We start from the raw sequence: 27,903 nt of genomic DNA, 5'->3' as shown, positions 1-27,903 counted from the left end.
AATCTTCAGCTACCGTTTAGCTCTCGTTTTCATAAATCTCATCATGTAGTATTATTAAAATGTAAATCTGTTCTTCCTACATGGAGCACACCTTAAATCATGAAAACAATAACACATTTTGAAACTCCAAAGTCCAAAGATAGCCCTGACTGACTAGTTTGTCTTTCAAGTAATGAACACTTATCTAATACTGGTTTAGAAAAAGGGTCAGGCAACTAACAAACCTGTTTTCTTGTCGCTCAATATTCTATTTGGAATGTAAACAAAGAAGCCTGACATCCCCAGAGGACATCTGAGTCATGAAACATTCGACCCAAAGGTCACAGCACACATCAACAGCGCCCTCTTGACAATTTAACGCTGATGAAAATGATCATGGTAATGAGGAAATGACATTGAAAATTCTAAATGACTCCATGGTGTGCTAAGATTAAATCACCATGTGCAACAGGGGAAATTTTGCTCAAATGTACTCCTAAAAAAATACAATTAAACTGCAGTAGTATGCCCCTTCCTTCAAATTGTACATTATGTTCCAATCAGTCTGTTTAAAACACAATCATTTTCAACGCCCAAATAGTGTGTTTTTAAATTTCATCAATGCATTTTCTAATGTAAACCATGTAGTATATTTCCCATATATAGCTGACAGCTTGTCAATATAAAAGCAATAGCTTGGAAGAGAGGCATCAGTCCAAATCTTTTCAGACTACTACCAGTCAATAGTGAAGTTAGGACTCCCTCCAGTGTCTGTTCAACATCATATCATTTCATAATGAGGGAGGCCCATCTGTCCTGCTGCTGCCACAGCAACAGGACATGTAAGGTCGTTGCGGTCGAGAGCAGAAAGAATTCTATTTAGTGGGTCTGTGTGCTTTGTTTCAATGAGGAAAGGCCTGGTTGAGGCTGGATGCTGATTTTGAAAAGCTAGTGGGGGGCCATATATGACTGAATATTTTCCATTTTCTATCTAGAAACTTGTTTAAAAGCACAAAGTAGGTGCCATATGCAGGATAAATGTGATAGTAATGCAAAATAGTTATTTCTTTTTATTATTTTTAGCTTTTACAGTAAAAAAGTAGGGATGCCCTAAGCTTTTGAGTTTTTATGTCCATTTAATTTTCCACTTTGCATCAAAAAGTGTGTTTTTGAATTGGACCACTGACTAGCATTGATAAAATGGGTACGGTAATTTCGCTAGTTGTAGTTTACAGTGTTGGTGAACTATAATGACTGCATTTGACTAAATTGTATGTCTAACAGAGCAAACAAAATAGATAAAATTGTATTGATGCAATGCAACGTTTCTATCATTTCACTCAATAACTACAGTAACAATAATTGTAATGTTAAATAATGCTTTGTCTATATTATTTCAGTAAAAGCAGCAATACATCACTCTGCTCGTAATGACTACAATTATATTGTGCTATTGGTAAATTTGTTTCAAAAAGGGTATAAATAGAAATTAAATATAATTTATTGAACAATGTATTTATTAATGCATGTAGTGCCTATTGACAAAATTGTAACTTATCCTCACAAGGGTTGCGGGGTAATTTTCCATAACTTTCTGTGAAACTAAAGAAAAATCCTGCCTTCTAGTGGACAAAATGCAAAGTGAACAGTAATGCAGTTAACTGATGTGGTGACAGTGGTGCCAATTATTTAGTCGTTTACCAATCAAAAGTGACGAGTAATTTAATTAGTGGCAGACAGACAGAGTACTTGCATGCAGTAAATTATACATCCACATTATTTATCATATTTGTTACTTGACAGGTAATGTACAGTCACTTGGTTTTTCCCAAGTAACTTTAATGTGCGGTTGGGATAATGTGTATTATGAAATACCTTCAAAGTACAAGTTCCTCCTCCATAGGGTGTCAGTGAGGGCATTGTGTCTGTACTTGTCAAGCTCATTATTCTGGTCTGTCTAGCAGGCGGGTGGCCTAGCTGGTGGTCTTGATGTGAACTTGGTACTGAAGTCAGCAGTCGGCTGTGATGTGAGGAGCTGAGCATCAAGGGATTTGTGTTTTAGCTCTTATGAAACTGCTACTTTTCTCGGTGGCCTCTTTTTCATTAGGCGGGTCAGAGGTCGTCACCGAAGGCTGGGTTTCTGACGGAATAAGTGGGTAGACAGGATAGGAAGAGGGTTGCGAGTGGGGGACTTGAAGCCTTTGGGGGAAGGGGATAAGCAGTCAGTGGGGAAAGCTATGAAAGAGGAAAAGATTATGTTGGCTCCCATTTGTATGCTTGGTGCATTAGAATGTCGCTTCATCGACAACATTTGCCTCTAATATTGAACAGAAATCTAAAAAAAAAGATCTGATCTCCCTCTCCAGTAAATGGGATCTATTTATCCTTTCCATTGTGTCCTGTGAACACAGATGTGGCCTAAGAGTGTGAATCACCAACATCCCTCTTTTCCACCTCCTCCTCCTCTTCTTCCCTTTCACCCCGGCCTCTAGAACATGAAAGGGGCCGCACAAGGCCAAAGGATGGCCAGTGGGGTGTGTGCAATGTGAGGGCCCCAAACCCAGACACAACACAACACACAGCTCCACAGGCCTTCACAGCTGGGCTGGAATGTGACCGGCTTCAGATTTGAAGGCTAGACAAGGCCCAGTGTGTGTGTGTGTGTTTATGTGAAATCAAAGACATCAATCTCAGACAGAACATGAACTTCTTTCACTGTCAACTTTATGAGAAATTCCAGTAAAAAGCAGGGCTATCAAAGTTGAAGCTTGAAAGTTTAAGATACTTTTGAAAAGCTTGGGAAAGTTCGCTTATTAAAAAATGTAACACGCAAACTTTCATAGATTCGGGAAGCAGTGGCCATAATTTAATACATTTTAAGTCGTTCGTTTATGACATTTTTGCAGAACAAATTTCTAGTAGGCAGAAAAGAGAACTTTGGACCATTGGCCAAAAAGCAGTCCAACCATGTACCTATAATTTTTTAATTTTTTAAAGGAATTATGGAAACAAAATTTCCCATTATATTCTACTGTCTTAAAAAGTGCCTGTACATGAAAAAACACAACTAACTGATATATTTTTAATTGTGTTTATTCAGTTTTGTTCCATGCTGATACAACAGAGATCACATGAAAAATATATAATGATCTCTAGTCACTCAAATAATCCATTCTTATTTTTATATTGTATCCACTGCTCTCTAAAAAATAAAACAAACAAAAAAATAAATATAAAGTATAGTTCAAATACATATCCTGTAGTGTAATAGATTCCATATTATAGGAACCAAAGAGCTTATTGATTCTGGTAGATAAAACTGAGGCATTGCATCCATTTTTGCGGATAAATATGAAACAACACATTGATATGATGCTAACAATTAAAAGGTACTCTAATATTAACGGTGTAAAATATAGTATAACCAACATTAGTTGAATTAGCTTGCATATTTTCTGGATCTTTTTTGATTAGCTTCTGTGAGGATAGTCAGTCCCTTTACTGGGTAGCAGGCAACTCTTTAAGCATACCACAGCTTCTTTTTTGGGCAATCTCGCGCAGTTTCCGGACTTTACGGGCGCTGTAGGAGCCCACGAAGCTGTCCGGCTGCAGTACGGCCATTCCGTTGTGAACCTCCCCCATGATGATGAGCTGATTCTCGGCGACCGTGATGTTAGGGCAGGGACAGTTCCAATCCATGTTGAGGAGAGTCACCTCCAAAGGTTCTTTGCCAAAAAACTTCAGCCCCATTTTCTCATCCTTCAGAATCTCCTCCACTGTCATCAGAGCGTGACCCGACTCCTGCTCCTCGGTTAGCTCGGTCACCCGTGCCAGGATGACAAAGTCGCTTCTGCAGAAGCTGGCCACCATCTTGGCTCGAGGCTTACACGCCTGGCAATTGTGGTGTTTGGGGAAGGGGCACATCCCTTCGCAGGCCTCTTTGGACTCAAAGTTGTTCTCGTTGCCACCACAGCCTCCGTAGACAAAGGACTGGCATTTCTTGAGTGCGTTGCTGTAGGCCCAACGATGTTGGTAGGTTTTGCATGGCCCCTGAAGGCTGGGGAGGCTACAAGGGGCCGAAAGCTCTCCCCCACATGACAGCATGCAGGTCTCATAGGTGTCGAAATGGTTCTGATTCTTATTGCAATGGCTGTAAGTGAAGGTGAAGCAGTTGTTCCTGCTGGATTCGTAGTACCAGCTGATGCTTTCTTCTCCACAGTCATCGGTGTCTGGACTTTTTAAGCACTCTGCGGGCGGCAAGGGCACGTTAGAATGATTTCTTTCGGCCTCCTTCCCTTTAGCCTCTCTCTTGATTACTGCTAAAGGAAAGTGAGAAGATACACTTCCTCCCGCATTCTTGGCGGTGCACGTGTAGATTCCAGCATCCTGAAGCTGCGCGTTGTAAATGACGAGTTGGCCAATGTTGGTAACGACAACGTTCCCTCGGATGCGATTGGGTCGCATGATAATGTTGTCTTTGCCCTTGAGTTGTTTCTCCCAGGTGATTTCCGGTTGTGGCTTCCCAGTCACCTCGCACAGGAAGCTGGCTGTCTCACCCACAAACACAGCCTGCTGAGTGGGGCTGCTGTGTATGGTGGGGGTCTGGATGTCAGCTGGCAGGGTGGTCTGAAGAGCTGTGGTGGGATAGATGGTAGTTTCGGCTGGGATTGGACTGGTGTTTGGCCATGTCAGTTGGTACCTGTAAGAGTTGATGGAAAAAAAAAAGCATAGTTAATCAACTAATTCTGGCTGAGAACTAGATGATAGCATCACTTTATGAAGTATACCTGCTTCGTCTAATGACATGCCAGAGCTTGCCTTTGCTAAACTATTATTTCATTTTTGGTTGCCTTACGTAGCTTTACAGAAAAAATGCCAAATATTAGAAACCCTTTCTGCACAACTACCATAAACTTAGTGCTTTTACACTAGATTGTTTGGTACACGGTCGATTGGTCGCCGGTCTTTTGGTCGCCCGGAAGGTTATTGATAATTACCATTTAAATTGTTGCTCAAATTCCCTAAATACAAACTGCCAATTACTATTTAGTCATACTTAATGCCCTATTAATTATTAGGCTAAAGAAAAGCTCCAAACTTCCCGGACTTTTATTGTTTTTTGTCAGAGAACTTGTTAAGACCCTGACTGAACTGATGTAGCTTCTTAAAGGGACAACGCACGTACATACAAACTCTTATACACTCACACGCCGTCTCAGTGAAACTGCTCATGGCCATTGTTGGCTTTTATTGATGCGTAGACCGTGTTGTTTTACCTTGTTTTGTCGCCGGTCTTTTGGTCACCCGTTGTCGCGATCCGGGCGACCAAAAGGCAGCGACCAAAAGACCGGCGACCAATCGACCGCACACGAGATTGTTTGTTTGAAGCTCGTCCCAATTGACAACACTACCCAGACAATGAAAAGGATATTGGAAAATATCAAAAATACTTAACATGTTACCTGCAGGTGACCTCAGAGATAGAGATACCCTTGGAGCACGCCTCTGCATCCATGTAACACTTGTTATAGTAAGTCATGCCATCAGATGCACATGTGAAGTGGGGCTCTCTCTCACAGCGGTCCCGGCACTTACACACAGGTTGCCCGTCCCAAATGTCACATTCAGAGCCTTGCTGGGAGCACATGAACTTGTCACAGGATGCTCCTTTGGGCATTCCAATGGGCCCCTTGTTTCCCTTGATGTCAATGTAGCGTGCAGCAACACAACTCTTGTTTCCACATACATTGAGGCAGCACTTCTCAAATGTCTCACAGTCCTAAAAAAGTGGATGAGAAAGAACATTTCTGCAACCAATTAATGTAATCGTGTTAGTAAATAGCCAAAATAAGTTAGTCCACTCAACCAAACTCCCACCCAATGCAAAATATTTCCATAATCTAATTTATTCAATAAAAAGTGAACTTTTACACAGATAAGAACACAGATATGTCGTTATTTAATCATTTTTAACATGAATTAATGAATTTCCCCCAATGGATAAATATTTTCTAAAAAAGACACCTTACTGCATCATGTGTATATATTTTTGATTATTGTTTACATACACAAAATATTTCCATAATCTAATCTTATTCAATAAAAAGTGAACTTTTACACAGATAAGAACACAGATCTGTCTTTATTTCATTATTTTTAACATGAATTAATGAATTCCCCCAATGGATAAATATTTTTTTAAAAAAGACACCTTACACGTATATATATTTTTGATTATTGTTTACATACACAAAATATTTATATAATCTAATCTTATTCAATAAAAAGTGCATTTTTACACAGATAAGAACACAAATCTGTCTAATTCATAATTTTGAACATGAATTAATGAATTCCCCAAATGGATAAATATTTTCACAAAAAGACACCTTACTTCATGTATATATATTTTTGATTATTGTTTACATGCATAGTATGTTAAATAATGAAGAGTGAAAACCTGAACAGTTTCATGGAGGGTCTTTCCCAATGTAGTTTAAATGCAATAATGCGAATTTTGACTATTTGGAAGACAGACTGACAGAGATCGATGAGAACTTACCTGGTCAGATTCACATTCGCGGGTGCAGGTGCTCATGGCATCCACCCATAAATTGGGATTCAGCTCATTGGGACACAAACCCGCGTGAGAGTAGACCACTTTAGCCACGGACATCGGCATTGCCCCCACGGTGTCCATAAAAAGCAGAAACGTGTAAAAAGGTCCCAGAAGAAACCAAATCCATCGCGGAAACAGCATCCACCACATCGCGTGCGTAAAAACGCGAGGGATCGAACTCACCAAAATAAATCCCACCCGAGGAAAAACTAACTCAAAAATCCAGAAAGTTTGTAGTATATGAAAAGCAATGATAGTACAAAAACTACTGCTACGGACTGAATCCGTCAATCACTTACCCACAAGTATAGGTAATTATTGCAGAGAGATAAGTTTTGCTGCGTGCAACCACAACAATTACTGCGTTTTGTCCGCAAGGGGCGTCAAAAGGCGACTGGCTTACAGTTAGGAGCAACTTAATTCACGTTTTTCAGACGCTGCTCTTCGTCCATAGTGAGGAGACACCTGCACATTCTGGATTTCTTAACCCTTAGTATGCAAACAAGAGCCTAGAATGGAATTTCCAACCAATACAAAAAAATGCATACCACTGCACATATTGGAATGCAAAAAGAAATGACTAACTCTTATCAAATAATACATCAGCACATATAACCATGTTTTTTCTCATGTATTTATTGAAATCATCTGTGTACATATATTACATATATCCAAGGCTGTGATCAATAGTGATGTCTTAAGGTCAAACCTGGTTAGATATTTTTCATATAATTTGAGTCAATGTGCTCAAATTTGACTTTCCTGCTTAAGAAAAGGTTGAAAACTTTGATTTAATTAAAAAAATACTTTTATAGTTGCAGAATATATAGTAGATAGTCTATATTTAGGCAGTAGTATAATAGTATTTTGAGCAACACATTTGTTCGTCTCTTTACACTCCAGAAGATGGCACCAAACTGTAGATGTAGTGAGCTTTCAAATATCTTCATTAAATAGTATCCAATGTAAAAATGGCGTTCAAATTTGCCTGAAATAATGTTGTTTTTCTTTTTTTTTTAATTTGGACATTGGACATATGAGCATTTTAATGTACTTTTCAGGGTCCAGTATTTGTGAAACGCACAAAAGAAAAAAGATTAAACATTCAAATCATCAATCACAAACCACAAATCAAATTTTAATTACAAACCATGTACGTATCTTGATGCGTTGATATTATGCAAAGGCATGCTCTGGTGGCACTAGAAAAAAATATTGAAAAGTAAACAAAATAATAATATGATCGCAAATAGTACTAGCGTATTAAATTGTGATTCTACACCATGTCATACTTGACAAGGAAATGTTTTTGTCCATTTAAAAATTCAAATTTTAAGCACTAACCAAAAGGGCAACTATAAAAATGTCCTTCTGTGATCACGGCTCATTCCCCCTCAAGAACTTTGCTGGTATTGCAGGACAATTGCCCATCTAAATCTTGTTTGCTGACCTCAAAAGTTGGTCTGCCTTGAGGGGAACATTAAAAGTCAGCTATGTTTTGTGTGTGTGTGTGTTTGCCAAAATGGCTCCCTGCTGAGCCCCAAGAGGCCCAATGTGTTCCAAGCCTATAGACTCAGTATGGTCTGCAGTCTGAACTTTTTAAGACAAGCATGCATGCCTTGAACTCTGTTTTGAAGTGACCTTCAATACCATCTTCTTAAAGTTCCTGCATTCCCAGCATAACTGATACTGGAGTCACACCTGGCACAAAATGGTGCATTGAGAACACCCAAACAGGATGTATTGTCTTCCAATAAAAGTTGGATTTGACCTTCTTCTTATGTCAACTCTTGCTAGGCACCAGTATAGCAAATTAAATCATCTCGTTGTCTGTTAGTGATATTTATCATGTATGCCTTGATCACTAAACCCCATTATTATTGCCACAAAGAAGGTCGTCTAAGGATACTGATATAACATTCTTTTTATACCTGAAATTTTGAAACTGTTCTTGTGAACAATCTCTATAAAAACATCAACACGTTTTGTAGGCTTTTTTCTTTAAAAACGACATAGTATAGTAAGATTTTTTTTCTTAAAAAACAACATAGAGTAAGGCTTTTTTCTTAAAAAATGACAGTATAGTAAGGCTTTTTTTTCTTAAAAACGACATAGTATAGTAAGGCTTTTTTTTTTCTTAAAAAAACGACGTAGTATTGTAAGGCTTTAAAAAAAATGACAGTATAGTAAGGCTTTAAAAAAACGACATAGTAAGGCTTTTTTTCTTAAAAAACGACATAGTATTGTAAGGCTTTTTTTTCTTAAAAAACGACATCGTACAGTAAGGCCTTTTAAAAAAACGACCATGTATAGTAAGGCCTTAAAAAAACGATATAGTAAAGCTTTAAAAAAAACATTATAGTATAGTATGGCTTTTTTCTTAAAAAACGACTTAGTATAGTAAGGCTTTTTTTTCTTAAAAAACGACTTAGTATAGTAAGGCTTTTTTTTCTTAAAAAACGACTTAGTATAGTAAGGCTTTTTAATTTAAAAAACGACATAGTATATTATAGATTTTTTTCTTAAAAAACGACATAGTATAGTAAGGATTTTTTTCTTTAAAAAAACGACATAGTATAGTAAGGATTTTTTTCTTAAAAAAAAAAAAACGACATAGTATAGTAAGGCTTTTTTTCCCTAAAAAAAACGAGCCATGAGAGGTGAATCATGTAAAAGGCACATTTCTTTCTACTGAGGTAGTCATTTTTATTTCCATAGGTGAACGAGTCCATAATCCTGGAGCCCAAAGTGAGTAGTGTACATATATGTATACGCAGGGATTATTACTGTATATGTAATTACGAGAGTGGTGCACAAAGGGTCAAAGTTTAAGCGCGTCTTTTGTCGCCATTTAAAAAATAGTCTCATCTGCTTGTAAAACAATGACGGGCTGTTCATAGTATAATCTTATTATGAGTGTTCCCGCTCAAGTTTATAGAACTCTTTAAAATGATGAAACAGATCATGCAATATGCTCGTTGGTTTATTTGGCCTGAACATCTGCTCACCACATGGGAGTGTTGTATTCATTCATTCAAGAGGTGTCACAGATATACAAAGTGTAGTTGTCAAACTACAACTTGACTGTTGTTTATGTTCTTTGCATTAGGAAGGGAACATTACACAAGGTCTTCATTATTTGGGGCATAACAGGATGTACTACGGGTGGTTATTGTGCATATAAACTGGGCCAGTTGGGAGTATATATAGCTAGTAGATGATGAAGTTCTGGGAGAGGGATTTTTTTAACATCTATTATGGTAAATAATACATGTACACTATACATACATGTATATACATGTACTATACTATGTCGTTTTTGAGAAAAAAAGCCTTACCATACTGTCATTTTTTTAAGGAAAAAAAGCCTTACTATACGATGTCGTTTTTTAAAGAAAAAAGCCTTACTATTTTATGTCGTTTAAAAGCCTTACTATACTATGTCGTTTTTTAAGAAAAAAAGCCTTACTATACTATGTCGTTTTTTAAGAAAAAAAGCCTTACTATTTATGTCGTTTTTTGAGAAAAAAAGCCTTACTATACTATGCCGGTTTTTAAGAAAAAAAGCCTTACTATACTATGTCGTTTTTTAAGAAAAAAGCCTTACTATACTATGTCGTTTTTTAAGAAAAAAGCCTTTATGTCATTTTTTTAAGAAAAAAGCCTTACTATACTATGTTGTTTTTTAAGGAAAAAAGCCTTACCATACTGTCATTTTTTAAGAAAAAAAAGCCTTACTATATGATGTTGTTTTTTAAGAAAAAAGCCTTACTATACTATGTCGTTTTTAAAGGAAAAAAAACTTACTATACTATGTCGTTCTTTAAGAAAAAAAGCCTTACTATATGTCGTTTTTTAAGAAAAAAGCCTTACTATACGATGTCGTTTTTTTAAGAAAAAAAGCCTTACTATACTATGTCGTTTTTTAAGAAAAAAAGCCTTACTATACTATGTCGTTTTTTAAGAAAAAAGCCTTACTATACTGTCATTTTTTTAAGAAAAAATCCTTACTATACTATGTTGTTTTTTAAGGAAAAAAAGCCTTACCATACTGTCATTTTCTAAGAAAAAAAAGCCTTACTATACGATGTCGTTTTTTAAGAAAAAAGCCTTACTATACTATGTCGTTTTTAAAGAAAAAAATTCTTACTATACTATGTCGTTTTTTAAGAAAAAAAGCCTTACTATACTATGTCGTTTTTTAAGAAAAAAGCCTAACTATACTATGTCGTTTTTTTTAAAAGAAAAAAGCCTTACTATACTATGTCATTTTTTAAGAAAAAAAGCCTGACCATACTATGTCGTTTTTACGAAAAAAGCCTTAGTATATTATGTCACTTTTATGAAAAAAAGCCTTACTATACTATGTCGTTTTTTTACGAAAAAAAGCCTTACTATACTATGTCGTTTTTTTTACAAAAAAGCCTTATTACACTAAGTCGTTTTATACAAAAAAAGCCTTACTATACTACGTCTTTTTTTACAAAAAAAGCCTTACTATACTATGTCGTTTTTTAAGAAAAAAGCCTTACTAAACTATATAGTTTTTTACTATACTATGTAGTTTTTTAAGAAAAAAGCTTTACTATACTATGTAATTTTTTAAAGAAAAAAGCCTTACTATACTATGTCATTTTTTAAAGAAAAAAGCCTTACTATACTATGTCGTTTTTTAAGAAAAAAGCCTTACTCTACAATGTCGTTTTTTTTACAAAAAAAGCCTTGCTATACAATGTCGCTTTTTTACGATAAAAGCCTAACTATACTATGTCGTTTTTTTAAGAAAAAAGCCCTACGATACTATGTCGTTTTTTAAGAAAAAGGCCTTACTATACTATGCCGTTTTTTACGAAAAGCCGTACTATACTATGTTGTTTTTTACGAAAAAAGCCTTACTATACTATGTCATTTTTTACGAAAAAAGCCTTAATATACTATGTTGTTTTTTAGAAAAAAAACCTTACTATACTATGTCGTTTTTTAGGGAAAAAAAGCCTTACCATACTATATAGATTTTTACTATACTTTGTAGTTTTTTAAAGAAAAAAGCCTTACTATACTGTCGTTTTTTAAGAAAAAACTCTTACTATACTATTTCGTTCTTTAAGGAAAAAAGTCTTACTATACTATGTCGTTTTTTAAGAAAAAAGTCTTACTATACTATGTCTTTTTTTAAGAAAAAAATCTTTACTATACTATGTCGTTTTTTAAGAAAAAAAGCCTTACTATACTATGTCGTTTTTTAAGAAAAAAGCCTTACTATACTATGTCGTTTTTTAAGAAAAAAAGCCTTACTATACTATGTCGTTTTTTAAGAAAAAAAGCCTTACTATACTATGTCGTTTTTTAAGAAAAAAAGCCTTACTATACTATGTCGTTTTTTAAGAAAAAGAGCCTTTCTATACTATGTCGTTTTTTAAGAAAAAAGCCTTACTATACTATGTCGTTTTTTAAGAAAAAAAGCCTTACTATACTATGTCGTTTTTTAAGAAAAAAAGCCTTACTATACTATGTCGTTTTTTAAGAAAAAAAGCCTTACTATACTATGTCGTTTTTTAAGAAAAAGAGCCTTACTATACTATGTCGTTTTTTAAGAAAAAGAGCCTTACTATACTATGTCGTTTTTTTAAGAAAAAGAGCCTTACTATACTATGTCGTTTTTTAAGAAAAAAAGCCTTACTATACTATGTCGTTTTTTAAGAAAAAAAGCCTTACTATACTATGTCGTTTTTTAAGAAAAAAAGCCTTACTATACTATGTCGTTTTTTAAGAAAAAAGCCTTACTATACTATGTCGTTTTTTAAGAAAAAAGCCTTACTATACTATGTCGTTTTTTAAGAAAAAGAGCCTTACTATACTATGTCGTTTTTTAAGAAAAAAAGCCTTACTATACTGTCGTTTTTTAAGGAAAAAAGTCTTACTATACTATGTCGTTTTTTAAGAAAAAAGTCTTACTATACTATGTCGTTTTTTAAGAAAAAAAGCTTTACTATACTATGTTGTTTTTTAAGAAAAAAAGCCTTACTGTACTATGTCTTTTTTTAAGAAAAAAAGCTTTACTATACGATGTCGTTTTTTAAGAAAAAAAGCCTTACTATACTATGTCGTTTTTTAAGAAAAAAGCCTTACTATACTATGTCGTTTTTTAAGAAAAAAAGCCTTACTATACTATGTCGTTTTTTAAGAAAAAAAGCCTTACTATACTATGTCGTTTTTTAAGAAAAAAAGCCTTACTATACTGTCGTTTTTTAAGGAAAAAAGTCTTACTATACTATGTCGTTTTTTAAGAAAAAAGTCTTACTATACTATGTCGTTTTTTAAGAAAAAAAGCTTTACTATACTATGTTGTTTTTTAAGAAAAAAAGCCTTACTGTACTATGTCTTTTTTTAAGAAAAAAAGCTTTACTATACGATGTCGTTTTTTAAGAAAAAAAGCCTTACTATACTATGTCGTTTTTTAAGAAAAAAGCCTTACTATACTATGTCGTTTTTTAAGAAAAAAAGCCTTACTATACTATGTCGTTTTTTAAGAAAAAAAGCCTTACTATACTATGTCGTTTTTTAAGAAAAAAGCCTTACTATACTATGTCGTTTTTTAAGAAAAAAGCCTTACTATACTATGTCGTTTTTTAAGAAAAAGAGCCTTACTATACTATGTCGTTTTTTAAGAAAAAAAGCCTTACGAAACTATGTCGTTTTTTAAGGAAAAAAGTCTTACTATACTATGTCGTTTTTTAAGAAAAAAGTCTTACTATACTATGTCGTTTTTTAAGAAAAAAAGCTTTACTATACTATGTTGTTTTTTAAGAAAAAAAGCCTTACTGTACTATGTCTTTTTTTAAGAAAAAAAGCTTTACTATACTATGTCGTTTTTTTAAAAGAAAAAAGCCTTACTATACTATGTCATTTTTTAAGAAAAAAAGCCTTACCATACTGTCATTTTTTAAGAAAAAAAAGCCTTACTATACTATGTCGTTTTTTTAAGAAAAAAGCCTTACTATACTATGTCGTTTTTTAAGAAAAAAAGCTTTACTATACTATGTCGTTTTTTTTAAGAAAAAAAGCCTTACTATACTATGTCGTTTTTTAAGAAAAAAGCCTTACTATACTATGTCGTTTTTTAAGAAAAAAGCCTTACTATACTATGTCGTTTTTTAAGAAAAAAAGCCTTACTATACTATGTCGTTTTTTTAAGAAAAAAAGCCTTACTATACTATGTCGTTTTTTAAGAAAAAAAGCCTTACTATACTATGTCGTTTTTTTAAGAAAAAGAGCCTTACTATACTATGTCGTTTTTTAAGAAAAAAAGCCTTACTATACTATGTCGTTTTTTAAGAAAAAAAGCTTTACTATACGATGTCGTTTTTTAAGAAAAAAAGCCTTACTATACTATGTCGTTTTTTAAGAAAAAGAGCCTTACTATACTATGTCGTTTTTTAAGAAAAAGAGCCTTACTATACTATGTCGTTTTTTAAGAAAAAAAGCCTTACTATACTATGTCGTTTTTTAAGAAAAAAGTCTTACTATACTATGTCGTTTTTTAAGAAAAAAAGCTTTACTATACTATGTCGTTTTTTAAGAAAAAAGAGCCTTACTGTACTATGTCTTTTTTTAAGAAAAAAAGCTTTCCTATACTATGTCGTTTTTTTAAGAAAAAAGCCTTACTATACTATGTCATTTTTTAAAGAAAAAAGCCTTACTATACTATTTCGTTCTTTAAGGAAAAAAGTCTTACTATACTATGTCGTTTTTTAAGAAAAAAGTCTTACTATACTATGTCGTTTTTTAAGGAAAAAAGCTTTACTATACTATGTTGTTTTTTAAGAAAAAAAATCTTACTATACTATGTCGTTTTTTAAGAAAAAAAGCCTTACTATACTATGTCGTTTTTTAAGAAAAAGAGCCTTACTATACTATGTCGTTTTTTAAGAAAAAGAGCCTTACTATACTATGTCGTTTTTTTAAGAAAAAGAGCCTTACTATACTATGTCGTTTTTTAAGAAAAAAAGCCTTACTATACTATGTCGTTTTTTAAGAAAAAAAGCCTTACTATACTATGTCGTTTTTTAAGAAAAAAAGCCTTACTATACTATGTCGTTTTTTAAGAAAAAAGCCTTACTATACTATGTCGTTTTTTAAGAAAAAAGCCTTACTATACTATGTCGTTTTTTAAGAAAAAGAGCCTTACTATACTATGTCGTTTTTTAAGAAAAAAAGCCTTACTATACTGTCGTTTTTTAAGGAAAAAAGTCTTACTATACTATGTCGTTTTTTAAGAAAAAAGTCTTACTATACTATGTCGTTTTTTTAAGAAAAAAAGCTTTACTATACTATGTTGTTTTTTAAGAAAAAAAGCCTTACTGTACTATGTCTTTTTTTAAGAAAAAAAGCTTTACTATACTATGTCGTTTTTTAAGAAAAAAAGCCTTACTATACTATGTCGTTTTTTAAGAGAAAAGCCTTACTATACTATGTCGTTTTTTAAGAAAAAAAGCCTTACTATACTATGTCGTTTTTTAAGAAAAAAAGCCTTACTATACTATGTCGTTTTTTAAGAAAAAAAGCCTTACTATACTGTCGTTTTTTAAGGAAAAAAGTCTTACTATACTATGTCGTTTTTTAAGAAAAAAGTCTTACTATACTATGTCGTTTTTTAAGAAAAAAAGCTTTACTATACTATGTTTTTTTTTTAAAAAAAGCCTTACTGTACTATGTCTTTTTTTAAGAAAAAAAGCTTTACTATACGATGTCGTTTTTTAAGAAAAAAAGCCTTACTATACTATGTCGTTTTTTAAGAAAAAAGCCTTACTATACTATGTCGTTTTTTAAGAAAAAAAGCCTTACTATACTATGTCGTTTTTTAAGAAAAAAAGCCTTACTATACTATGTCGTTTTTTAAGGAAAAAAGTCTTACTATACTATGTCGTTTTTTAAGAAAAAAGTCTTACTATACTATGTCGTTTTTTAAGAAAAAAAGCTTTACTATACTATGTTGTTTTTTAAGAAAAAAAGCCTTACTGTACTATGTCTTTTTTTAAGAAAAAAAGCTTTACTATACTATGTCGTTTTTTTAAAAGAAAAAAGCCTTACTATACTATGTCATTTTTTAAGAAAAAAAGCCTTACCATACTGTCATTTTTTAAGAAAAAAAAGCCTTACTATACTATGTCGTTTTTTTAAGAAAAAAAGCCTTACTATACTATGTCGTTTTTTAAGAAAAAAGCCTTACTATACTATGTCGTTTTTTAAGAAAAAAAGCCTTACTATACTATGTCGTTTTTTTAAGAAAAAAAGCCTTACTATACTATGTCGTTTTTTAAGAAAAAAGCCTTACTATACTATGTCGTTTTTTTAAGAAAAAGAGCCTTACTATACTATGTCGTTTTTTAAGAAAAAAAGCCTTACTATACTATGTCGTTTTTTAAGAAAAAAAGCTTTACTATACGATGTCGTTTTTTAAGAAAAAAAGCCTTACTATACTATGTCGTTTTTTAAGAAAAAGAGCCTTACTATACTATGTCGTTTTTTAAGAAAAAGAGCCTTACTATACTATGTCGTTTTTTAAGAAAAAAAGCCTTACTATACTATGTCGTTTTTTAAGAAAAAAAGCCTTACTATACTATGTCGTTTTTTAAGAAAAAAAAGCCTTACTATACTATGTCGTTTTTTAAGAAAAAAAGCCTTACTATACTATGTCGTTTTTTAAGAAAAAAGTCTTACTATACTATGTCGTTTTTTAAGAAAAAAAGCTTTACTATACTATGTCGTTTTTTAAGAAAAAAGAGCCTTACTGTACTATGTCTTTTTTTAAGAAAAAAAGCTTTCCTATACTATGTCGTTTTTTTAAGAAAAAAGCCTTACTATACTATGTCATTTTTTTAAAGAAAAAAGCCTTACTATACTATTTCGTTCTTTAAGGAAAAAAGTCTTACTATACTATGTCGTTTTTTAAGAAAAAAGTCTTACTATACTATGTCGTTTTTTAAGAAAAAAAGCTTTACTATACTATGTTGTTTTTTAAGAAAAAAAGCCTTACTGTACTATGTCTTTTTTTAAGAAAAAAAACTTTACTATACTATGTCGTTTTTTTAAGAAAAAAGCCTTACTATACTATGTCATTTTTTAAAGAAAAAAGCCTTACTATACTATGTCGTTTTTTAAGGAAAAAGTCTTACTATACTATGCCATTTTTTAAGAAAAAAGCCTTACTATACTATGTCGTTTTTTTTAAAGAAAAAAGCCTTACTATACTATGTCATTTTTTAAGAAAAAAAGCCTTACCATACTGTCATTTTCTAAGAAAAAAAAAGCCTTACTATACGATGTCGTTTTTTAAGAAGAAAGCCTTACTATACTATGTCGTTTTTAAAGAAAAAAATTCTTACTATACTATGTCGTTTTTTAAGAAAAAAAGCCTTACTATACTATGTCGTTTTTTAAGAAAAAAAGCCTTACTATAACTATGTCGTTTTTTAAGAAAAAAAGCCTTACTATACTATGTCGTTTTTTTAAGAAAAAAAGCCTTACTATACTATGTCGTTTTTTAAGAAAAAAAAGCCTTACTATACTATGTCGTTTTTTAAGAAAAAGAGCCTTACTATACTATGTCGTTTTTTAAGAAAAAGAGCCTTACTATACTATGTCGTTTTTTAAGAAAAAAGCCTTACTATACTATGTCGTTTTTTAAGAAAAAGAGCCTTACTATACTATGTCGTTTTTTAAGAAAAAAGGGCCTTTACTATACTATGTCGTTTTTTAAGAAAAAAGCCTTACTATACTATGTCGTTTTTTAAGAAAAAAAGCCTTACTATACTATGTCGTTTTTTAAGAAAAAAAGCCTTACTATACTATGTCGTTTTTTAAGAAAAAAAGCCTTACTATACTATGTCGTTTTTTAAGAAAAAGAGCCTTACTATACTATGTCGTTTTTTAAGAAAAAGAGCCTTACTATACTATGTCTTTTTTTTAAGAAAAAGAGCCTTACTATACTATGTCGTTTTTTAAGAAAAAAAGCCTTACTATACTATGTCGTTTTTTAAGAAAAAAAGCCTTACTATACTATGTCGTTTTTTAAGAAAAAAGCCTTACTATACTATGTCGTTTTTTAAGAAAAAGAGCCTTACTATACTATGTCGTTTTTTAAGAACAAAGCCTTACTATACTATGTCGTTTTTTAAGAAAAAGAGCCTTACTATACTATGTCGTTTTTTAAGAAAAAAAGCCTTACTATACTATGTCGTTTTTTAAGGAAAAAAGTCTTACTATACTATGTCGTTTTTTAAGAAAAAAGTCTTACTATACTATGTCGTTTTTTAAGAAAAAAAGCTTTACTATACTAGGTTGTTTTTTAAGAAAAAAAGCCTTACTGTACTATGTCTTTTTTTTAAGAAAAAAAGCTTTACTATACTATGTCGTTTTTTTTAAAGAAAAAAGCCTTACTATACTATGTCATTTTTTAAGAAAAAAAGCCTTACCATACTGTCATTTTTTAAGAAAAAAAAGCCTTACTATACTATGTCGTTTTTTAAAGAAAAAAGCCTTACTATACTATGTCGTTTTTTAAGAAAAAGAGCCTTACTATACTATGTCGTTTTTTAAGAAAAAAAGCCTTACGAAACTATGTCGTTTTTTAAGGAAAAAAGTCTTACTATACTATGTCGTTTTTTAAGAAAAAAGTCTTACTATACTATGTCGTTTTTTAAGAAAAAAAGCTTTACTATACTATGTTGTTTTTTAAGAAAAAAAGCCTTACTGTACTATGTCTTTTTTTAAGAAAAAAAGCTTTACTATACTATGTCGTTTTTTTAAAAGAAAAAAGCCTTACTATACTATGTCATTTTTTAAGAAAAAAAGCCTTACCATACTGTCATTTTTTAAGAAAAAAAAGCCTTACTATACTATGTCGTTTTTTTAAGAAAAAAGCCTTACTATACTATGTCGTTTTTTAAGAAAAAAAGCTTTACTATACTATGTCGTTTTTTTTAAGAAAAAAAGCCTTACTATACTATGTCGTTTTTTAAGAAAAAAGCCTTACTATACTATGTCGTTTTTTAAGAAAAAAGCCTTACTATACTATGTCGTTTTTTAAGAAAAAAAGCCTTACTATACTATGTCGTTTTTTTAAGAAAAAAAGCCTTACTATACTATGTCGTTTTTTAAGAAAAAAAGCCTTACTATACTATGTCGTTTTTTTAAGAAAAAGAGCCTTACTATACTATGTCGTTTTTTAAGAAAAAAAGCCTTACTATACTATGTCGTTTTTTAAGAAAAAAAGCTTTACTATACGATGTCGTTTTTTAAGAAAAAAAGCCTTACTATACTATGTCGTTTTTTAAGAAAAAGAGCCTTACTATACTATGTCGTTTTTTAAGAAAAAGAGCCTTACTATACTATGTCGTTTTTTAAGAAAAAAAGCCTTACTATACTATGTCGTTTTTTAAGAAAAAAGTCTTACTATACTATGTCGTTTTTTAAGAAAAAAAGCTTTACTATACTATGTCGTTTTTTAAGAAAAAAGAGCCTTACTGTACTATGTCTTTTTTTAAGAAAAAAAGCTTTCCTATACTATGTCGTTTTTTTAAGAAAAAAGCCTTACTATACTATGTCATTTTTTAAAGAAAAAAGCCTTACTATACTATTTCGTTCTTTAAGGAAAAAAGTCTTACTATACTATGTCGTTTTTTAAGAAAAAAGTCTTACTATACTATGTCGTTTTTTAAGGAAAAAAGCTTTACTATACTATGTTGTTTTTTAAGAAAAAAAATCTTACTATACTATGTCGTTTTTTAAGAAAAAAAGCCTTACTATACTATGTCGTTTTTTAAGAAAAAGAGCCTTACTATACTATGTCGTTTTTTAAGAAAAAGAGCCTTACTATACTATGTCGTTTTTTTAAGAAAAAGAGCCTTACTATACTATGTCGTTTTTTAAGAAAAAAAGCCTTACTATACTATGTCGTTTTTTAAGAAAAAAAGCCTTACTATACTATGTCGTTTTTTAAGAAAAAAAGCCTTACTATACTATGTCGTTTTTTAAGAAAAAAGCCTTACTATACTATGTCGTTTTTTAAGAAAAAAGCCTTACTATACTATGTCGTTTTTTAAGAAAAAGAGCCTTACTATACTATGTCGTTTTTTAAGAAAAAAAGCCTTACTATACTGTCGTTTTTTAAGGAAAAAAGTCTTACTATACTATGTCGTTTTTTAAGAAAAAAGTCTTACTATACTATGTCGTTTTTTTAAGAAAAAAAGCTTTACTATACTATGTTGTTTTTTAAGAAAAAAAGCCTTACTGTACTATGTCTTTTTTTAAGAAAAAAAGCTTTACTATACTATGTCGTTTTTTAAGAAAAAAAGCCTTACTATACTATGTCGTTTTTTAAGAGAAAAGCCTTACTATACTATGTCGTTTTTTAAGAAAAAAAGCCTTACTATACTATGTCGTTTTTTAAGAAAAAAAGCCTTACTATACTATGTCGTTTTTTAAGAAAAAAAGCCTTACTATACTGTCGTTTTTTAAGGAAAAAAGTCTTACTATACTATGTCGTTTTTTAAGAAAAAAGTCTTACTATACTATGTCGTTTTTTAAGAAAAAAAGCTTTACTATACTATGTTTTTTTTTTAAAAAAAGCCTTACTGTACTATGTCTTTTTTTAAGAAAAAAAGCTTTACTATACGATGTCGTTTTTTAAGAAAAAAAGCCTTACTATACTATGTCGTTTTTTAAGAAAAAAGCCTTACTATACTATGTCGTTTTTTAAGAAAAAAAGCCTTACTATACTATGTCGTTTTTTAAGAAAAAAAGCCTTACTATACTATGTCGTTTTTTAAGGAAAAAAGTCTTACTATACTATGTCGTTTTTTAAGAAAAAAGTCTTACTATACTATGTCGTTTTTTAAGAAAAAAAGCTTTACTATACTATGTTGTTTTTTAAGAAAAAAAGCCTTACTGTACTATGTCTTTTTTTAAGAAAAAAAGCTTTACTATACTATGTCGTTTTTTTAAAAGAAAAAAGCCTTACTATACTATGTCATTTTTTAAGAAAAAAAGCCTTACCATACTGTCATTTTTTAAGAAAAAAAAGCCTTACTATACTATGTCGTTTTTTTAAGAAAAAAAGCCTTACTATACTATGTCGTTTTTTAAGAAAAAAGCCTTACTATACTATGTCGTTTTTTAAGAAAAAAAGCCTTACTATACTATGTCGTTTTTTTAAGAAAAAAAGCCTTACTATACTATGTCGTTTTTTAAGAAAAAAGCCTTACTATACTATGTCGTTTTTTTAAGAAAAAGAGCCTTACTATACTATGTCGTTTTTTAAGAAAAAAAGCCTTACTATACTATGTCGTTTTTTAAGAAAAAAAGCTTTACTATACGATGTCGTTTTTTAAGAAAAAAAGCCTTACTATACTATGTCGTTTTTTAAGAAAAAGAGCCTTACTATACTATGTCGTTTTTTAAGAAAAAGAGCCTTACTATACTATGTCGTTTTTTAAGAAAAAAAGCCTTACTATACTATGTCGTTTTTTAAGAAAAAAAGCCTTACTATACTATGTCGTTTTTTAAGAAAAAAAAGCCTTACTATACTATGTCGTTTTTTAAGAAAAAAAGCCTTACTATACTATGTCGTTTTTTAAGAAAAAAGTCTTACTATACTATGTCGTTTTTTAAGAAAAAAAGCTTTACTATACTATGTCGTTTTTTAAGAAAAAAGAGCCTTACTGTACTATGTCTTTTTTTAAGAAAAAAAGCTTTCCTATACTATGTCGTTTTTTTAAGAAAAAAGCCTTACTATACTATGTCATTTTTTTAAAGAAAAAAGCCTTACTATACTATTTCGTTCTTTAAGGAAAAAAGTCTTACTATACTATGTCGTTTTTTAAGAAAAAAGTCTTACTATACTATGTCGTTTTTTAAGAAAAAAAGCTTTACTATACTATGTTGTTTTTTAAGAAAAAAAGCCTTACTGTACTATGTCTTTTTTTAAGAAAAAAAACTTTACTATACTATGTCGTTTTTTTAAGAAAAAAGCCTTACTATACTATGTCATTTTTTAAAGAAAAAAGCCTTACTATACTATGTCGTTTTTTAAGGAAAAAGTCTTACTATACTATGCCATTTTTTAAGAAAAAAGCCTTACTATACTATGTCGTTTTTTTTAAAGAAAAAAGCCTTACTATACTATGTCATTTTTTAAGAAAAAAAGCCTTACCATACTGTCATTTTCTAAGAAAAAAAAAGCCTTACTATACGATGTCGTTTTTTAAGAAGAAAGCCTTACTATACTATGTCGTTTTTAAAGAAAAAAATTCTTACTATACTATGTCGTTTTTTAAGAAAAAAAGCCTTACTATACTATGTCGTTTTTTAAGAAAAAAAGCCTTACTATAACTATGTCGTTTTTTAAGAAAAAAAGCCTTACTATACTATGTCGTTTTTTTAAGAAAAAAAGCCTTACTATACTATGTCGTTTTTTAAGAAAAAAAAGCCTTACTATACTATGTCGTTTTTTAAGAAAAAGAGCCTTACTATACTATGTCGTTTTTTAAGAAAAAGAGCCTTACTATACTATGTCGTTTTTTAAGAAAAAAGCCTTACTATACTATGTCGTTTTTTAAGAAAAAGAGCCTTACTATACTATGTCGTTTTTTAAGAAAAAAGGGCCTTTACTATACTATGTCGTTTTTTAAGAAAAAAGCCTTACTATACTATGTCGTTTTTTAAGAAAAAAAGCCTTACTATACTATGTCGTTTTTTAAGAAAAAAAGCCTTACTATACTATGTCGTTTTTTAAGAAAAAAAGCCTTACTATACTATGTCGTTTTTTAAGAAAAAGAGCCTTACTATACTATGTCGTTTTTTAAGAAAAAGAGCCTTACTATACTATGTCTTTTTTTTAAGAAAAAGAGCCTTACTATACTATGTCGTTTTTTAAGAAAAAAAGCCTTACTATACTATGTCGTTTTTTAAGAAAAAAAGCCTTACTATACTATGTCGTTTTTTAAGAAAAAAGCCTTACTATACTATGTCGTTTTTTAAGAAAAAGAGCCTTACTATACTATGTCGTTTTTTAAGAACAAAGCCTTACTATACTATGTCGTTTTTTAAGAAAAAGAGCCTTACTATACTATGTCGTTTTTTAAGAAAAAAAGCCTTACTATACTATGTCGTTTTTTAAGGAAAAAAGTCTTACTATACTATGTCGTTTTTTAAGAAAAAAGTCTTACTATACTATGTCGTTTTTTAAGAAAAAAAGCTTTACTATACTAGGTTGTTTTTTAAGAAAAAAAGCCTTACTGTACTATGTCTTTTTTTTAAGAAAAAAAGCTTTACTATACTATGTCGTTTTTTTTAAAGAAAAAAGCCTTACTATACTATGTCATTTTTTAAGAAAAAAAGCCTTACCATACTGTCATTTTTTAAGAAAAAAAAGCCTTACTATACTATGTCGTTTTTTAAAGAAAAAAGCCTTACTATACTATGTCGTTTTTTAAGAAAAAGAGCCTTACTATACTATGTCGTTTTTTAAGAAAAAAAGCCTTACGAAACTATGTCGTTTTTTAAGGAAAAAAGTCTTACTATACTATGTCGTTTTTTAAGAAAAAAGTCTTACTATACTATGTCGTTTTTTAAGAAAAAAAGCTTTACTATACTATGTTGTTTTTTAAGAAAAAAAGCCTTACTGTACTATGTCTTTTTTTAAGAAAAAAAGCTTTACTATACTATGTCGTTTTTTTAAAAGAAAAAAGCCTTACTATACTATGTCATTTTTTAAGAAAAAAAGCCTTACCATACTGTCATTTTTTAAGAAAAAAAAGCCTTACTATACTATGTCGTTTTTTTAAGAAAAAAGCCTTACTATACTATGTCGTTTTTTAAGAAAAAAAGCTTTACTATACTATGTCGTTTTTTTTAAGAAAAAAAGCCTTACTATACTATGTCGTTTTTTAAGAAAAAAGCCTTACTATACTATGTCGTTTTTTAAGAAAAAAGCCTTACTATACTATGTCGTTTTTTAAGAAAAAAAGCCTTACTATACTATGTCGTTTTTTTAAGAAAAAAAGCCTTACTATACTATGTCGTTTTTTAAGAAAAAAAGCCTTACTATACTATGTCGTTTTTTTAAGAAAAAGAGCCTTACTATACTATGTCGTTTTTTAAGAAAAAAAGCCTTACTATACTATGTCGTTTTTTAAGAAAAAAAGCTTTACTATACGATGTCGTTTTTTAAGAAAAAAAGCCTTACTATACTATGTCGTTTTTTAAGAAAAAGAGCCTTACTATACTATGTCGTTTTTTAAGAAAAAGAGCCTTACTATACTATGTCGTTTTTTAAGAAAAAAAGCCTTACTATACTATGTCGTTTTTTAAGAAAAAAGTCTTACTATACTATGTCGTTTTTTAAGAAAAAAAGCTTTACTATACTATGTCGTTTTTTAAGAAAAAAGAGCCTTACTGTACTATGTCTTTTTTTAAGAAAAAAAGCTTTCCTATACTATGTCGTTTTTTTAAGAAAAAAGCCTTACTATACTATGTCATTTTTTAAAGAAAAAAGCCTTACTATACTATTTCGTTCTTTAAGGAAAAAAGTCTTACTATACTATGTCGTTTTTTAAGAAAAAAGTCTTACTATACTATGTCGTTTTTTAAGGAAAAAAGCTTTACTATACTATGTTGTTTTTTAAGAAAAAAAATCTTACTATACTATGTCGTTTTTTAAGAAAAAAAGCCTTACTATACTATGTCGTTTTTTAAGAAAAAGAGCCTTACTATACTATGTCGTTTTTTAAGAAAAAGAGCCTTACTATACTATGTCGTTTTTTTAAGAAAAAGAGCCTTACTATACTATGTCGTTTTTTAAGAAAAAAAGCCTTACTATACTATGTCGTTTTTTAAGAAAAAAAGCCTTACTATACTATGTCGTTTTTTAAGAAAAAAAGCCTTACTATACTATGTCGTTTTTTAAGAAAAAAGCCTTACTATACTATGTCGTTTTTTAAGAAAAAAGCCTTACTATACTATGTCGTTTTTTAAGAAAAAGAGCCTTACTATACTATGTCGTTTTTTAAGAAAAAAAGCCTTACTATACTGTCGTTTTTTAAGGAAAAAAGTCTTACTATACTATGTCGTTTTTTAAGAAAAAAGTCTTACTATACTATGTCGTTTTTTTAAGAAAAAAAGCTTTACTATACTATGTTGTTTTTTAAGAAAAAAAGCCTTACTGTACTATGTCTTTTTTTAAGAAAAAAAGCTTTACTATACTATGTCGTTTTTTAAGAAAAAAAGCCTTACTATACTATGTCGTTTTTTAAGAGAAAAGCCTTACTATACTATGTCGTTTTTTAAGAAAAAAAGCCTTACTATACTATGTCGTTTTTTAAGAAAAAAAGCCTTACTATACTATGTCGTTTTTTAAGAAAAAAAGCCTTACTATACTGTCGTTTTTTAAGGAAAAAAGTCTTACTATACTATGTCGTTTTTTAAGAAAAAAGTCTTACTATACTATGTCGTTTTTTAAGAAAAAAAGCTTTACTATACTATGTTTTTTTTTTAAAAAAAGCCTTACTGTACTATGTCTTTTTTTAAGAAAAAAAGCTTTACTATACGATGTCGTTTTTTAAGAAAAAAAGCCTTACTATACTATGTCGTTTTTTAAGAAAAAAGCCTTACTATACTATGTCGTTTTTTAAGAAAAAAAGCCTTACTATACTATGTCGTTTTTTAAGAAAAAAAGCCTTACTATACTATGTCGTTTTTTAAGGAAAAAAGTCTTACTATACTATGTCGTTTTTTAAGAAAAAAGTCTTACTATACTATGTCGTTTTTTAAGAAAAAAAGCTTTACTATACTATGTTGTTTTTTAAGAAAAAAAGCCTTACTGTACTATGTCTTTTTTTAAGAAAAAAAGCTTTACTATACTATGTCGTTTTTTTAAAAGAAAAAAGCCTTACTATACTATGTCATTTTTTAAGAAAAAAAGCCTTACCATACTGTCATTTTTTAAGAAAAAAAAGCCTTACTATACTATGTCGTTTTTTTAAGAAAAAAAGCCTTACTATACTATGTCGTTTTTTAAGAAAAAAGCCTTACTATACTATGTCGTTTTTTAAGAAAAAAAGCCTTACTATACTATGTCGTTTTTTTAAGAAAAAAAGCCTTACTATACTATGTCGTTTTTTAAGAAAAAAGCCTTACTATACTATGTCGTTTTTTTAAGAAAAAGAGCCTTACTATACTATGTCGTTTTTTAAGAAAAAAAGCCTTACTATACTATGTCGTTTTTTAAGAAAAAAAGCTTTACTATACGATGTCGTTTTTTAAGAAAAAAAGCCTTACTATACTATGTCGTTTTTTAAGAAAAAGAGCCTTACTATACTATGTCGTTTTTTAAGAAAAAGAGCCTTACTATACTATGTCGTTTTTTAAGAAAAAAAGCCTTACTATACTATGTCGTTTTTTAAGAAAAAAAGCCTTACTATACTATGTCGTTTTTTAAGAAAAAAAAGCCTTACTATACTATGTCGTTTTTTAAGAAAAAAAGCCTTACTATACTATGTCGTTTTTTAAGAAAAAAGTCTTACTATACTATGTCGTTTTTTAAGAAAAAAAGCTTTACTATACTATGTCGTTTTTTAAGAAAAAAGAGCCTTACTGTACTATGTCTTTTTTTAAGAAAAAAAGCTTTCCTATACTATGTCGTTTTTTTAAGAAAAAAGCCTTACTATACTATGTCATTTTTTTAAAGAAAAAAGCCTTACTATACTATTTCGTTCTTTAAGGAAAAAAGTCTTACTATACTATGTCGTTTTTTAAGAAAAAAGTCTTACTATACTATGTCGTTTTTTAAGAAAAAAAGCTTTACTATACTATGTTGTTTTTTAAGAAAAAAAGCCTTACTGTACTATGTCTTTTTTTAAGAAAAAAAACTTTACTATACTATGTCGTTTTTTTAAGAAAAAAGCCTTACTATACTATGTCATTTTTTAAAGAAAAAAGCCTTACTATACTATGTCGTTTTTTAAGGAAAAAGTCTTACTATACTATGCCATTTTTTAAGAAAAAAGCCTTACTATACTATGTCGTTTTTTTTAAAGAAAAAAGCCTTACTATACTATGTCATTTTTTAAGAAAAAAAGCCTTACCATACTGTCATTTTCTAAGAAAAAAAAAGCCTTACTATACGATGTCGTTTTTTAAGAAGAAAGCCTTACTATACTATGTCGTTTTTAAAGAAAAAAATTCTTACTATACTATGTCGTTTTTTAAGAAAAAAAGCCTTACTATACTATGTCGTTTTTTAAGAAAAAAAGCCTTACTATAACTATGTCGTTTTTTAAGAAAAAAAGCCTTACTATACTATGTCGTTTTTTTAAGAAAAAAAGCCTTACTATACTATGTCGTTTTTTAAGAAAAAAAAGCCTTACTATACTATGTCGTTTTTTAAGAAAAAGAGCCTTACTATACTATGTCGTTTTTTAAGAAAAAGAGCCTTACTATACTATGTCGTTTTTTAAGAAAAAAGCCTTACTATACTATGTCGTTTTTTAAGAAAAAGAGCCTTACTATACTATGTCGTTTTTTAAGAAAAAAGGGCCTTTACTATACTATGTCGTTTTTTAAGAAAAAAGCCTTACTATACTATGTCGTTTTTTAAGAAAAAAAGCCTTACTATACTATGTCGTTTTTTAAGAAAAAAAGCCTTACTATACTATGTCGTTTTTTAAGAAAAAAAGCCTTACTATACTATGTCGTTTTTTAAGAAAAAGAGCCTTACTATACTATGTCGTTTTTTAAGAAAAAGAGCCTTACTATACTATGTCTTTTTTTTAAGAAAAAGAGCCTTACTATACTATGTCGTTTTTTAAGAAAAAAAGCCTTACTATACTATGTCGTTTTTTAAGAAAAAAAGCCTTACTATACTATGTCGTTTTTTAAGAAAAAAGCCTTACTATACTATGTCGTTTTTTAAGAAAAAGAGCCTTACTATACTATGTCGTTTTTTAAGAACAAAGCCTTACTATACTATGTCGTTTTTTAAGAAAAAGAGCCTTACTATACTATGTCGTTTTTTAAGAAAAAAAGCCTTACTATACTATGTCGTTTTTTAAGGAAAAAAGTCTTACTATACTATGTCGTTTTTTAAGAAAAAAGTCTTACTATACTATGTCGTTTTTTAAGAAAAAAAGCTTTACTATACTAGGTTGTTTTTTAAGAAAAAAAGCCTTACTGTACTATGTCTTTTTTTTAAGAAAAAAAGCTTTACTATACTATGTCGTTTTTTTTAAAGAAAAAAGCCTTACTATACT

General features: G+C 30.0%; 2 protein-coding genes across 2 annotated transcripts in view; one reads left to right on the top strand and one right to left on the bottom strand.

Annotated features, from left to right (window-relative positions):
• The window catches only part of LOC144088492 (uncharacterized), a 45,334-nt gene that overhangs the window by 16,628 nt on the left and 803 nt on the right, over nt 1–27,903 (top strand). The gene's annotated exons all lie outside the window — the stretch shown is intronic.
• On the bottom strand, nt 3,066–7,028 carry wfikkn2a (info WAP, follistatin/kazal, immunoglobulin, kunitz and netrin domain containing 2a). The gene is made up of 3 exons (XM_077618943.1): nt 6,542–7,028; nt 5,442–5,758; nt 3,066–4,678 (listed from the first exon to the last, which is right to left on the bottom strand). The coding sequence occupies exons 1-3, from the start codon at nt 6,746–6,748 to the stop codon at nt 3,478–3,480; spliced, it is 1,725 nt and encodes a 574-aa protein (XP_077475069.1). The 5' UTR covers nt 6,749–7,028; the 3' UTR covers nt 3,066–3,477.

This window comes from Stigmatopora argus, chromosome 14 (genome assembly GCF_051989625.1).
Source record: "Stigmatopora argus isolate UIUO_Sarg chromosome 14, RoL_Sarg_1.0, whole genome shotgun sequence".
Lineage (NCBI taxonomy): Eukaryota > Metazoa > Chordata > Actinopteri > Syngnathiformes > Syngnathidae > Stigmatopora > Stigmatopora argus.
Note: the sequence above shows the minus strand (reverse complement) of the source record. Positions and strands in the feature narration are given on the sequence as shown.